The sequence below is a fragment of the Hyposmocoma kahamanoa genome, unplaced genomic scaffold (assembly GCF_003589595.1).
Source record: "Hyposmocoma kahamanoa isolate Upper Pololo Valley unplaced genomic scaffold, ASM358959v1 62, whole genome shotgun sequence".
In the NCBI taxonomy this organism is placed as follows: Eukaryota; Metazoa; Arthropoda; class Insecta; order Lepidoptera; family Cosmopterigidae; genus Hyposmocoma; species Hyposmocoma kahamanoa.
Window position 1 is genome coordinate 2,049,757 of NW_020653850.1, and position 14,013 is coordinate 2,063,769.

Below are 14,013 nucleotides of genomic sequence, written 5' to 3' on the forward strand. Positions count from 1 at the left end.
TGTTAATATACTTGAAACTTTACACTGTCGGCTCATTATTGCAAGTTACGACGTTTTGGTTTTGTATTGAAATTTCAATCAATGTGCTGCCATCTAGCGTTTAGTAGCTGAACGACGACGAATTCGATATGTTTATTTAGTTCTCCAAAAAAGAAGCGACCATATTGCAATGTCGCACGTTTCAGTTTGGCAGGGCGAATACGAAGCACCACCATAGATAATATTGCAAGTGTGACTATCATTTTTGCACTCTAAAGTAGCGAAATAAGGCATTTTTCTGCGATTTTCGAGGTTTTGAGCGAGATAAGAACCTTTGCACACGGCGTATTTATATACGCGCAGCAGACGCGCTGTTGTGAATCGATTCAAACGCGCGCAAACATCTCGTTGCAAGCAAGAAGCATATATAGAATGTCGTGTAGTTGCTTCATTTCAAAAATTAACTGAAATTAACAAACAAGCCTGATATTAAAACAGCTATCTTTTATCAAAATGCGCGGTACATCGCGCGTTTACAGCGCGTGTTTATATAAAAATATGCCGTGTGCATGTGCTCCAATTGACACGACCGTAACGAAAATGGCGAACTGACCTCAAATTTGTGGAACCCCGCGAACTGTTGGCATACGTGCCACGCAAACTAAGCACTTGTACTGTACTTATTGTTCTGTGGTGGCGCTACAACTGCGCTTCTAAATATTGTATGAAATTAGTGGCGCCACTGCTATAAGCGTAATTTATTCGTAATTTATTATTATTAATTTGAAGGCACCCTAAAAGTAAATGTTTCCTATTAAAAACTTTCAATATAACCTCGTATCGGTATATCAATCAAGTAAAGTAGGACTTCATTTATACATAGTTTATCTACAAACGTACAGAGTATGTATATAAATGGGTGATGCACTTTAGAATTAACTGTGTAGGTTTAGCGCAGTTTTGTGTAAGAAAATACATATTGCTGACTACGTAACATTAACTAGACATAATAGGTGAATTGATCTCTTGTAACACAATAAAGTGAAGTCAGAAAACGAATGAGAAGTGATTTTTATTTATCCCTGGAATTAAGAATGAGGCGTCAATATATCATAATACAATTTATTAGGCGTTTAAAACTTTAGAGCTATAAAAAGTTAGAAATAAATCTTAGCACGACAAAATTACAAAAAAAATAATTTAAAATCATCTTACGTATAAAATATTAATTCACTTAGATTGCGCAGTCATGACGACATCAGCCTGACAGGATTTTCGATCGTTCTTATAAGCAGCTTAGAGTTGAATTTTAACCTTGAATTTCAAGCTTGAAGTGCTCCTGAGCCTCTATTAATAATGTGTCAAACGATCACACCGATTACCTAGTCTCAAACTAGGGACTCCTTGTACTATGTGAGAATTATGAAATAAACTTCAGAGGTTTTAACCAGAGAACTGAGACCAGAAGCAATTTAGAAAAGATCGTTTGATAAATTGGTTCTGCCGGGAACCCAGAACCTCAACAAGCGCCCACGGTCCTAACCGACGGACCGTCGAGGTTGTCAAAATACTGATATGCAAAAGCAAGATTTAAAGTATTACTGATTTGGAGAACAAGTGCCAATACTGCCTATCTTTGTCTTCCAAAAGATAACAAATAAAACACACAAGCGGTCACAACCTGAAGCCCACCAGCAGTCAAAAAGCACGTCTTAAAAGTATAATTATATACTATGGACCAAATCATAATACTAATGGCCGCTATAGCGTTTGAAGTAGTCATAGTCGCCGTTGTGTTGAAATCGTTTAGAGTACTGATATAGAAAGGTTGTTGGAGGATGCTGGATGCGGCTGTTGCGAAGCTTGCTAACATGCAGAAGATAACTAACATGCTTTTGCTGGTAGATAGAAGAATACCTGAAAAGAAGGATGTCAAGTTACTAATGGAATCGAAAGGTAATTAATCAAAAAACGAACGACTAAAGTCCCGGCGACAAGATTACGGAATAAGGTAAGATAAGGTGTTTTCAAATTGATAATGAAAGAAACAAAATAAAGACGATTGCACGTAGTCATGTAGAAAACAATTTAGCGTTGCGGTTTCTACGTATTTTGGAACACAACTCCAAAAGATAAGCTTTTTTCGTCATTTAATTGAAAACTAATTGTAAATAAAATTAAAATTCGAGAGGAAAGAGAAATCTTAAAGGAAACAGGGTTAAATAATTTCCAGGCAACTCAAAATTTTTGAAATATGAATTTTAAGGGCCCATTTGTACATTACGGAATAGGCAAGGACTCACCGCTAAATCCAAAAGAACCGGTTATGCAAAAGGCCGCACAGAGCCTAGCCTTTCCGTTGAAAGATTTCGGCATCATTATGCAAAATGCTATGAAGCATAGGGCTCCTCCATGTGCAATTGCTGTCGCCAATGCAACCTTGAAACAAAAACGAATAATTTATAATTTGAAAAAAGAAATAGCAGAATTTGTATAGCTTTAATCTAAATAGCGACGAAATATATTACCAAGTGAAAAGCCTTAACGAAATATGGACTAAATAATAAAATTGTCACTTGTTTTTAGGCGATGTTAGATTTGATATCGAAAGAACAGACTTTAATTTAAGTTCCATCCTTTATCTTCAAGTCACATTGAAGAAGATAACATAATAGTACCTATCGTTAATCCACTCAACCTTATAAAGAACGTGATTTAGTTAACTACTTAGGCAATCGAGTTTTACACAAAACTTACCGCCCAAATGTTCATTGAAGGATTCAGTTCCCACATCAATGAAGGGAATCCCACTCCTAAAATTAATATCGAGAACGATGTACATAAATTTAAGAGAGCGTACATATAGAAGTTTATATCCTGGAGCATACTCCATACAGTTATCAAGTTTTTCTTTATACTGGCAGTTCTTCTTGCAGTACCAGGTGTCATATCATTTGTAAAGACTAAATTTTGCGGAGCATCGACTGTGGTTTCTCTATACAAAGGTTGAGGATTAGAATTTACCCTATCTATATTTTGCAGTTCCTGATATTTTATTCTATTGGAACAAACGACATCAAAAGTACCAAAATCAGAAGAAAATCGGTTACTAGTTGATGGATTATCTGCGAACATAGAGCTGAAATCTGTTGAAAACCTATTTTCGTTAACAATTGCAAGATTGTTTTCTCTTTGTTGAATAGAAGGATCGATGATTTCTTTTGCGTTGTTCCTCGAATTATAAACAACTATGTCAGCATCTTCATCTTGAGTAGCGTTCGGCATTTCATTGCTTTGCGACTGTTCGTTTGTTCTCTGCCCTTTTTCATTAACTCTATTCTGCTTTGAAAATATAACTTCATCGTCATCTTCGCCACCATCTCTTAACATGTTATACGTTGTTCTTATAATATTTACTATGTATACGGGCCGGGTGTAGGAAGCTAAGAAAAGACAGTTCTGCATTAGAATAGCTCCATAAATCATAATTACGATGTCACCCGTGTATTGAGTGCATAGGTATCCGACTATGATAGGTGTCAAGCAATTTCCTATCGACGGTGCCATTCTAATAAGTCGCTGAACCATAGTCAGCTTATCTCTGAAGTAGTGGGTTATTATCATTTCTGTTTGTTGCCCCGTTAATGCGCACCCAGTACCTGGAAAAATGATGTCATTCAATTTAGTTGTTTCTCTTTATGTGTCGAAATCTTTTTACTGTCAGAATCGTAATGATAATAAGAAATGATAAAGGTGTTTAATTTAAACCGTGGATGAATGAATGTGAAGCCGTGGTAGCCTAATAGTTTGACTTATCGCCTCAAGCAGAGGCCGTGGCTTCGAATCCGGGCTCGGGCCTTATCGGAATTTATGTGCGAAATTTAATTGGGAGGTGAAGGAATACATCGTGATGAAACCTGCGCGTCGAATAAGCAGTTTGATTTTGATAACCTCTCCCTATTGGAAACTGTGGCTCTTCTGAGTCGCGGCGCATAATTATAATTCACAACTGGCCAATCGGAAACTTTTGACATTTCAAATCAGAACAATAGTTAATTTAAGTCACAACTTAGAAAAATATAAAAGGAATCAGGCTTATCTTCTCGCTCGGAAACTCGTCTGAATCAAAATGAGCATGAAGGTCAACCCTCGGAAAATGTGGGAAGTCTCCAAATCCCTGAGCGTGGCGGACTATGGCCTAAAACCCTCGCCTGAGACCCGTGCCCAGCAGTGGGACGGGTAAATGGGTTGATGTTGTATAATGTAAACAGTAAGAAATACGTGAGTAATATCAATTCAAATAAGTTACTAAAACGTAAAGGATCTTGGGGTGTTCCCCAAGGTAAGTTACTGTACGACCAGTACTACCACTGTTTATGAATTGTACACAAGTCACATCTGGTTTTGTTTGCGTGGATGTTTACTTAGCTGTGATGATATATGTCTATATTTACACAGAGTGACCTCTACAGTTTAAACTGTGACTAAACAATGCAGGTTTAATGCGAAATAGGTGAGTACGTAAATACTTATCATAAATTTTATCTATAGTTCTTGCTACTAACATAAACTTATCAGAATATTTTATAGAACTGACTAGCAATTTTGTGACATCTAAATGCAAGTAGGAAATAAAGCTAACATATTTTACCGGCTATGAAAACAAGATCGAAAATTACAAAGATGACTTAATATTCATATCTACGTGACTTCTCACAATTTGAATGATGCTATTTTTGTAACGTCCGTAACCAATTGACGTTTATTACCATGAATCTTGGTTATTGTTTAGTTGGTTAGAAATGCAGAACTCTTAAATTACGCTAAACATTCCTATTTAAATTACAAAGTCCCAAGATAACAGCTGTCAAGTTATTTTTATTGGCTATGATAGCGTTCTAGACTTACATCAATATACGTCGAAGAAATGATTGCCTAATACTTCAAAACTACGCGTCATGATATAGGTACAAATCGAGCTTGTCATTTATTCTATTGTATATGTTAAACATAATAAAGGTGTTTTATTGTTATTCGAATAAATGAATAAGAAACTTATTTTATCAATTGGACTTCTTTTAAAGTTTATTGATTTACCTACCCACATAACAAAGAAACATAATTTATCGGAGTTTATATAGACGTCTTTGTATTGGTAACCTGTTAAGGCTCAAAAAAAAAATTGTAAAACTTATTGAAATACCCAACGACGAACCCGTATTGGGCTTTAATAGGCTCTCCCCAAAGGAAACTCATCGCAGCACTCGGCGTAACAACGGCGCAGTGGGCTGAATTACAAACAAGTTTAATTCTTATTGTGTTTGACTAAAATATTTACCTAGGAACATCCCAGAGAATACACTAATAATGTGGTCATTGGATCGAGTATCAATTGTGTAACTAGAGAGCAGAACGCCCGCAACTGTCAAACAAAGACCAGCTAGCGCCATGAATCTTGGCATATTGAACACCTTTACCATCGCCCTGCACCATGACTCCAATAAAAGCCTCATCACCACCATAATCACTGGCACTAAAGCGACATCGACGTCCCATATTTGCAACGGTTCGTTTTCGTCGTGGTCCAATTCCTTTATCGCCTTTAGTATTATCAGGCCGTATAAAGAAAGCACTGTAGGCACTGTTATATGGTATATTATTGCTGATACAACTATCAGCCATCCATAGCCTCCGTCTGGTGGCGTAGGTCCAATCTCAGGTTGTGAAGACACTACACGATCCAAATGTAAATCTTCCACGTGACTTTGTCCTTGTTCAATACGATGTACATCTCGACGTTGGATATCCTCCATGTTTTTATTTTTTTACTTTTTTAACCGAGAAACAATAGATTCATGACTAACATAATTGAGTAAATGAAAAGTTATCGTACGCTGCTATCTTATCGTTATCATTCTCGTAATCTTCATGTACTAAATATTTTGAAACCACCGCCAGTCTTTATTGCCAGTTTAGTCCAAGTGTAGCCCTATTAAAAAAAGGAAGTGCTTCATGATGGGCTGACCTTTTCACCCAACGAAATCATCTACTTCTATGTAAAAGAATTTGATGATAGAATTTTTTTATTACTTCCTAGTAGTTATAAGTAAGCATATTTAGTATTACTTACCTTATTTAATCCCATGTTAAATACTAATGTCGAAATAAATTTATAATCCGTATTAATTATCTGCATAGCCATTAAATTCAATTAATAACAATGATCTTAAATATGTAGAAATTAATAACATTTAGTTAAACATATAAATTTTAACTCCTTTGAAGACTACTTTTATCACGTTATAAATTGGTTAAAGATCAATGCGTTATATTATAAGATCTAACAACGAAGTTTATAAACGAATATACTATTATACCGTTGGATTTAAGAGACCTATGCGGATCACGTGCGAAAGAGATGCAACCTAGTAATCTGTTAAGTGTGACAGAGATATTTACACTTAAGTTTTTATGACATAAATATTGAAATTTGCCGTTTAATACAAAATGAATTCACCGCATCGACGTCGATGATCGACACTCTAAATATCAAATTCGTTAAATTATCAATAATGCAAGGTTTATTTGTGTTTTCTATAAATAGAAGAGTTGAATCGTGATATTTCTCATTTATGTTTAGTCAAGATTAGCGCAATTTCAGTTTGGAATAATGTGTGCACTGTGTTCAACTTCCGTGAAGCCCCAAGCATTTTAATTGGCCCCTGAGAGTTGATTATGAACTCTCTCCTGACGACTCAATTTCGTTCCCGATCTATATGATCTCATGGATGAGCCCGGGGGGCTCGTAAGGCTGGGTTTTAACGATGGAGACGGAGTCCGTGCGGTCTGAGTTAAGTAGTCGATCGAGAAGGAGTTCGAGACATCGCCAACATACACATCGTAGCACCCGGTACGTACGGTCTGAGTTAATTATATTGCTTGAGTTTTGTTTATGGACAACAATGAACACGAGAACAACGCCTTGAGTTAATTAGATTGCTTATTTCGCGTACAGTCTTGTTATAAGTGTGCCTAATTGATAATGTCTTTATTTGTTGTATCTTTCCATCTTTTTTTGCCGTCAGGTCCTACTGTTACAAAACTGCTAAAATGTATTTGATATAGTGTTATTTGCATTTCCTTTCATATAGTATAAATAAATAATCCATGGATCAATACAATTTCAAATTTCAGGAGTTCAAAATCGCATAAAAAGGACGACATAATGGCCCCTTTCCAAACAAGTGTAAACATAAACCCTGAAATGGGCAGAGATGGACAAGAAGTTATAGAAGTTCAGATACTACCCCAGGACGAAAACTGGGGTGAAAACACTACTGCGATCACTGGAAATACTTCTGAAGGCTCACAGTCAATGGAGGATATAAATAACTGGCCATTAGAATCAGATGGGGGAATAGGCTTTGTCTGTTCTAGATACTTTGGTGCTACAATTGCTTTAGGACTTTCGTTCGTGTCATTTGTAAGCCCGTTAGCAATGGTCGTGTTGCCTAAAATTGGATTTTTTCCTGGATTGACAGACAATATTGCTTTACAGCCCAGTCAGAGAATACAGTTACTATCTTGTGCTGCAGAATGTAAAGGAATTTTGCTATCATTAGCCTTCAAACTAGTGTTACTTGCTATTGGAGTGTGGGCGGTGTTTTTCCGACCACGTAATGCAATTCTACCCAGAATATTTGTGTTTAGAGCAATGACGTTAGTCATTCTTGCTGTATGCATCTTTTCATACTGGTTATTTTACATTGTACAAATCACAGAAGCGACAAAAGCCTTAGCTCTTGGCGAAGAAGCAATTGATTACAACAATTTAGTTTCATACGTATCAAGTTTTGCCGATACATTGCTCTTTATTCATTATATTGCTGTTATATTGATGGAAATTCGGCATTTGGAACCAGTGTATTATATTAAGATTGTGAGGAGTCCAGATGGTGAAAGCCGATCTTTTGCAATTGGTCAATTAAGTATTCAAAGAGCAGCTGTATGGGTGCTACAGAAGTATTACACGGAGTTCCCAATTTATAACCCATATTTGGAGAAGATATCGATATCGAAGTCTCAGAGGAAAGGACAGTCGAGTATTAAGTTTTATGAAGTTGATGGATCTAATGCTAATACTCCAGGACAAGCAAGGTAAGATTTGAACGTTATAAATATGTGAAGTTCAAGCTTCACAGGTAGAGAACATTTCTAAGGAAACACTTTAACCAGCTTAAGAGAGTATTTTTAAGGAGATACTTTAATATTCTGTATTTAATTTACGAATTATGTGATGATAATGAATTGAGTTTGATTCCTTCTTCAAGTCATTTTATCCCCTGTGTTACATTCTTATGGTCTATATTGACTTACTTAGAGTTAATCTTCCTACTTTTTTATAACATACTTATTAATAAATTTTGAATTGCTAACCAATGCTTTGCATAACATTATTGGTATGTAGTCCAGCCACAAGACGAAGTTGTTAATAACAACATGGTTCACATAAAACTGAACTATTGTGACTTTGCATTGACCAGGTCTACAACAGGCTCGTGCACGGGCAGCGCCGGCCGCCGCCGCGACTCCGGCTCGACGCACAACGAGCGCTACTACGAAGAGGCGGAGCGCGAGCGGCGCGTGCGCAAGCGGCGCGCCCGGCTGCTCACCGCCGCCGAGGACGCCTTCGCGCACGTCAGGAGGGTGAGGGTGTCCAGTGCTAACGGTGAGTGACCTACTATGTAGTCTACTAATGTTATGAGGATCACTGCCACCACTAATCTATTGTGATCACCACTAATTAGAACTTGGCGCCAATATCTGAAGGATTTTACTAGCTTTGTTTTAACTACCTCCGTGGCCGAACGGTTACCATACCGGACTGCCACGCAGAGGTCACCGGGTTCGATTCCCGGGCCGAGAGAAATATTTGTATGGCCTACATTTATTTCTCTCGTGAGTTTGGGTGTAATTTGTGGTTGTTTATGTGTGTGTCCATGGCACCCGCGACACAGGATTTCCCTAGTGCGGGGCTATGTTGAGTGTGTGCGTTATTATTATTAATTTTCACTGGTTCAATCGCTATTAAAATCCTCAATTTTAATTTGTCAACAAATTCACGTCAATTATTCCGGACTATTATATAGTCAGCGGCGGTATTTGCTATCAAAAATATAAGCAAAACTGCCATTAAAAAAAATACCTTAAGAATTGTACAAATGACATAAATCCTTCCAGAGTCTCACCTATAGTGTTTATTTTTTACCATTAAGTTGATTTAACCCTTAAGTAATTGTTGCCTTTTGTCGTTGCTACTAAAGAGCAAGCTGTTTCAGACACAAAAAAACATATATTCTAAATTTTTATTTAATTGATATTAAATTATTTTTTATGTGATATTACTCACTAGTTTGTACAAAGATCGAACACTCAGAAAAAATTCCTTCGTCGTGTCTTTGTATTTGGTTTTTTCAACAACTTTTTAGCCGTCTCGTAGATGGCACCACAGCAACAAACATGTAGAAAAATTCGTGAGGTCCGCCGGTTCGTTCCGTGGCTTAGTTGGTATAGCGTCTGCCACGGTATGCAAGAAGACGTCGGTTCGAATCGGGCCGGATCGAAGGAATTTTTCGATCTTCGTATTAACAATTATAACAAACATATCTTCTGTTCTCTATGGTTTTTGGTAACATAATGTGCAAAGTCTACGGTTACAGTTCGCTAGTGAGCACCCGGTTTTAGAGTGTTTAATAGTACATTGTGTATTATATAAGGAAATGCGGCGGTAAATAAGGAAATACTAACGAGACTAGAAGCCCGAAGTTGAGGACTGAGGGTTTTCGGAGTCGAGGTTCGTAATTCCCGTACCGCCCGTGTTACATACAATGTTTTTCATCGCATTTGCGAGGCGATAAATACAAAAGATAAGGAAAGCAACCAACGATGTCTATTTAAACACAATTACGGATTTCGCAGATGGCGGGTTTTTGGTTTTTTTTTATAAGCAGATGGCCAACTATTCTTCCTAGATAACACTGATAATACAACTGGAACTAAAATGTTGTAAAAGGCAAAAACGCATGCAGCCAAGACGTTCAAAATACTAAAAATACCGCAGAATTTGGATTTATAAAATTAATTTATTATTATATATCGAGTTCTTAGATTTCCGCGATTGTTACACATAGCCCTTTACAGGTCCCATGGTCACGGTTCACTGAGGTGGTAGTCTTCAACCGGTTATGTCAGTCAACTGTGACCATGGGACCTGTAAAGGACCCGAAACGTCGGTTTGTTTGAAAAAACAAACATACGCGATTTAAATCCGGAAAAATAGCTTTATTTCCTTATTATTATATAGTTCAATAGCAAATGCGAAAGATTTTTCGAGCTTTATAAACTTTTTGCTTAATCGTAACGTTGAGAAGTATAGTGCAATTAAATAAAAAAATATGTCCATTATTGCCGTCGGTATTGTAATTAAAAAGCCCGTGGGCGTATTTTAGGACATTATAGTCGACTTTGCCTGCATATTATGACACTGTTTCCGAGCAATTATGATGAAATTGTATATAATAAATTTTATATGTAGTAATGAAAAAAAACTCTACTTTTAGGTGGAGCCCTCGGCCCACGCGAAGCAGCGCAAGCAGTGTTTCCATCACTGGCTCGAGCATTGCAGAAGTATTTGCGAGCGACTCGACAGCAGCCCAGACATTCTGCTGATTCTGTAAGGACTTATTATTAACTTCTCCTTATTAGTTCGTGGCAACAATTTTCGTCACAAAAGTTGTTAACAGTCACTGTATCTACTAGCTACGAGTCGTATTTGAAGAAAGTGTTCTCGCATGGAGGAACGAATGATCTCTTGAAATCGCTGAATATATAGGGTGGAAAAAAATCAATGGGAAATGAAAGGGAACCCTAAAACTTTGTTTTGTCTTAGTATGAATAATTCGAGCCTCGATTCAAACCAATTAAAAACACACAAAGTAAGTACTCACTATTTTATCAATGATAAGGGTAAAAGTCCTCCTATGAATATTAGAACTTACAATTTTAAATAATAATAAATAAATTAAAAAAGAAACATTTATTGCAAACAATTTACAGTCCATTTTGTAAGTGCGCTTATAAACTATATATTCTACTGTTAGTACAAAAGTTACAGAAAAAAAAAATGACTGCATGGTACCTGCTAAAATGACTATGATACCTTAATACCCTTAGCAAGCAGACACCTATCCCCTATTATTTTAATATTAAAGACGAAATAAAAATTTATTTCTTTATTATAATATAGAACACATAATCGGGGCGCAGTACAAATTAAGATCAAATTATAACGATGGTTGTTCTATAGTCATTTAGAAAAAATTTAAACTAATTAAGCTAAGATTATGAATACAGAGACCGAACATACAGAAAACTTTCGTCGACCCGGTGGGACTTAAACCCACGTCCATGCTGCACCGTAGCATTGCTCTTACCAATAGAGCTACGGGTCCAGTTACGGAGGCGTCAAAATCCTCCTATGTGTTATTGTTGTAAACCTTTGTACTGGCTTTCGGCATTCGTATCTGCTAGTGACATCTAGTGAGGGATTTTTGAATAACCTTCTCACCGCAGCCGATACCTTTACAGGTATTATAACAAAAAGAGTGGATGTTTCACAAAAAAATCAATAAATACATCTAATTATTATAATTATTAATTAACCCATTATGTCCCACTGCTGGGCAAAGGTCTCCCCCAAAATCCTCCATTGCTCCCTGTCTTTGGCGATCTCCTACCACTCTCTCTCAAACCCATCAAGGTCGTCTCGCCAAAAAAATTTGTATTATGGGAGATAATGGTTCTACACTCGGTAGATAAGTTAAAATTCGTTAACTCATTGGAACTTAATATTAACCATAGGTAATAAATCGTACCATAGATATGGATTGATTTTTTCATTATTTATTTACACATAAAATATCATAGAATACATGTTTTAATGCAATGTAATATAAACTATGTCGTTATCCCGTACATTGCTAAATTCTTCGGCGTAAGGCGATTAACACACTGCACCGCGCCCCGCGGCGGAGTGCGGAGCTGCGTTTTTTAACGTTGTACTGAAGTACCTCAGTTTGTATGGAAAACACGCACTGTCGAACACACTGCCAAAGCAGGGTATGGCACGTCCTGTATAGTGGCGAACTAGGGGATATTTCACTAAAACTTGGCAAATAGGTGTAATTCCACGTACTTTTTGGGGTCGATTTTTTTAGTACTCTGTACTGAGATTATTTTTGTTTCTATTTCAGGTACTCGCCCATCTCGCTCGCTGTCTTTCCCAGGACGCGTCTCCTCGCGCCTTCCTTGAGCCGTTCTTCGTCGAAGGGCCAGTGTTATCTGCTGAGCAAGAGACTAGACCCTTACAAAGATGGTCACTAGTGTCAGATGAATTGCTGGCAAGACCGCTTGCAGACGGTATAGAGTTCCAACTGCGACAAGGTGACATATCACTAATTTGCTCCATAAAGCAACTGCCCAAGTTCAGTCTGACTGAAGAAGTGGTAGACCCAAAGAGCAACAGGTTTGTTCTTCGCTTGAACTCCGAGACGTCCGTTTGACAGGACGACTTCTTGACTAAGGAAGGTCATAGGTTGGTATGACATTGGGACTTTATTTAAAACTTGTCAGACACTTGGTTTTTTTTAAGGTGGACTGATAATAGTGATCGGTGCTTATTTACCTAAACATCACTTTTTATCTCCAGGAAATAGTATATGGATATGCCTTTTTGAATAAAAATATATAAATAAATTTAGTCAATCCCAGATTCTCTGCTTGAGTAATTAATATTATTTACTAAATAACAGCAAATTAACTACAAAATTTTAATAATTGTTTTACTAAATACAGATTAAAATGTACATAGAATGTACCTAGATTGCCAAAGCGTGTGAAGTGATTTGAAAATAACGGGGAGGATCAGTTAAGGGATGATCAGGGGACTGAGGTAGCAGACGTTATCACTTGTATAAATACTTTAACGTAGAACTCAAGCCATGATAATAACGCAATGTTTACTGAGTCTAACAGTTTAAGTCTTAAAAGTGAGTTTATATACATTATATATTCAATGAAAAAATATTATTATACAACTGCCACTGTGGCCGAATGGTTACCACACTGGACTGCCACGCGAGGCCGGGAGATATGTTTGTGTGGCCTTCATTTATTTCCCTCGTGAGTTTGGGTGTAACTTGTGCTTGTATATCGACCCTTCCTACGTAAAGTATCGTATGTCGAAATTGCCAAGTTTACAGGGGAGCGTTTTAAACTTCTGAATTCACTAAATAAGCATAATGCGTGACTGTGGCATTTCTCAGTTTTATTCGGCAAAGCTCGTTACTCACATAGAGTATTATAAAATTCTAGATATCGGTTAGATGATCTATTAGATGATCACTCTATGTAAGTAACGAGTGAATTCAGAACTCTCGAATACTCCCCTGTAAACTTGGCAATTTCGACATACGATACTTTACGTCGGAGGGGTCGATATGTGTGAGTCCTTGCCACCCGCGATACAGGGTCGCCCTAATGTATATAAATTATTGTGTGAAGTGATATGAAATTGTTTGCATAAATGTTATTTTGCAATAACAGGATTAAAGTTATAGAAATACATATATTTATGCAGAAAGGCATGTCCATATTATTTCTTCGTGAGCGTTAAAAACCAGGAAGTTAAGGTAAATTAGTGCTCGAATATCCGATCGCTGGTAATAACCGACGCTAGTGGCCTCAAAAGGAGGGTAGTGTTTTGATCACTAACTTGTTAACCTTTAGGTTCTATACCTTGGTTACTATACCTTGGCATAAACTTTTAACCAGCCCTGTTAAGACGCACAAAAGTGACAAGTTTTATAGATCTGTACAACAAAATCATTAGTTTAAATTAGATTATAAGAATTGCGGTTAGCTAAATTTAGACATCATTAATATATATTATATTCTAAATTACTTTCAATTGGTGCA

General features: G+C 36.9%; 2 protein-coding genes across 2 annotated transcripts; one reads left to right on the top strand and one right to left on the bottom strand.

Moving 5' to 3' along the window:
* Nucleotides 1-431: 431 nt before the first annotated feature.
* LOC113229713 lies at nt 432-5,792 on the bottom strand. Its single transcript, XM_026463396.1, has 4 exons — nt 5,318-5,792; nt 2,737-3,638; nt 2,283-2,418; nt 432-1,896 (listed from the first exon to the last, which is right to left on the bottom strand). The coding sequence occupies exons 1-4, from the start codon at nt 5,790-5,792 to the stop codon at nt 1,610-1,612; spliced, it is 1,800 nt and encodes a 599-aa protein (XP_026319181.1). The 3' UTR covers nt 432-1,609.
* A 706-nt stretch (nt 5,793-6,498) lies between these two features.
* LOC113229501 (vang-like protein 1) lies at nt 6,499-13,198 on the top strand. Its single transcript, XM_026463109.1, has 5 exons — nt 6,499-6,889; nt 7,174-8,136; nt 8,523-8,707; nt 10,599-10,711; nt 12,291-13,198. The coding sequence occupies exons 1-5, from the start codon at nt 6,804-6,806 to the stop codon at nt 12,597-12,599; spliced, it is 1,656 nt and encodes a 551-aa protein (XP_026318894.1). The 5' UTR covers nt 6,499-6,803; the 3' UTR covers nt 12,600-13,198.
* Nucleotides 13,199-14,013: the final 815 nt, after the last annotated feature.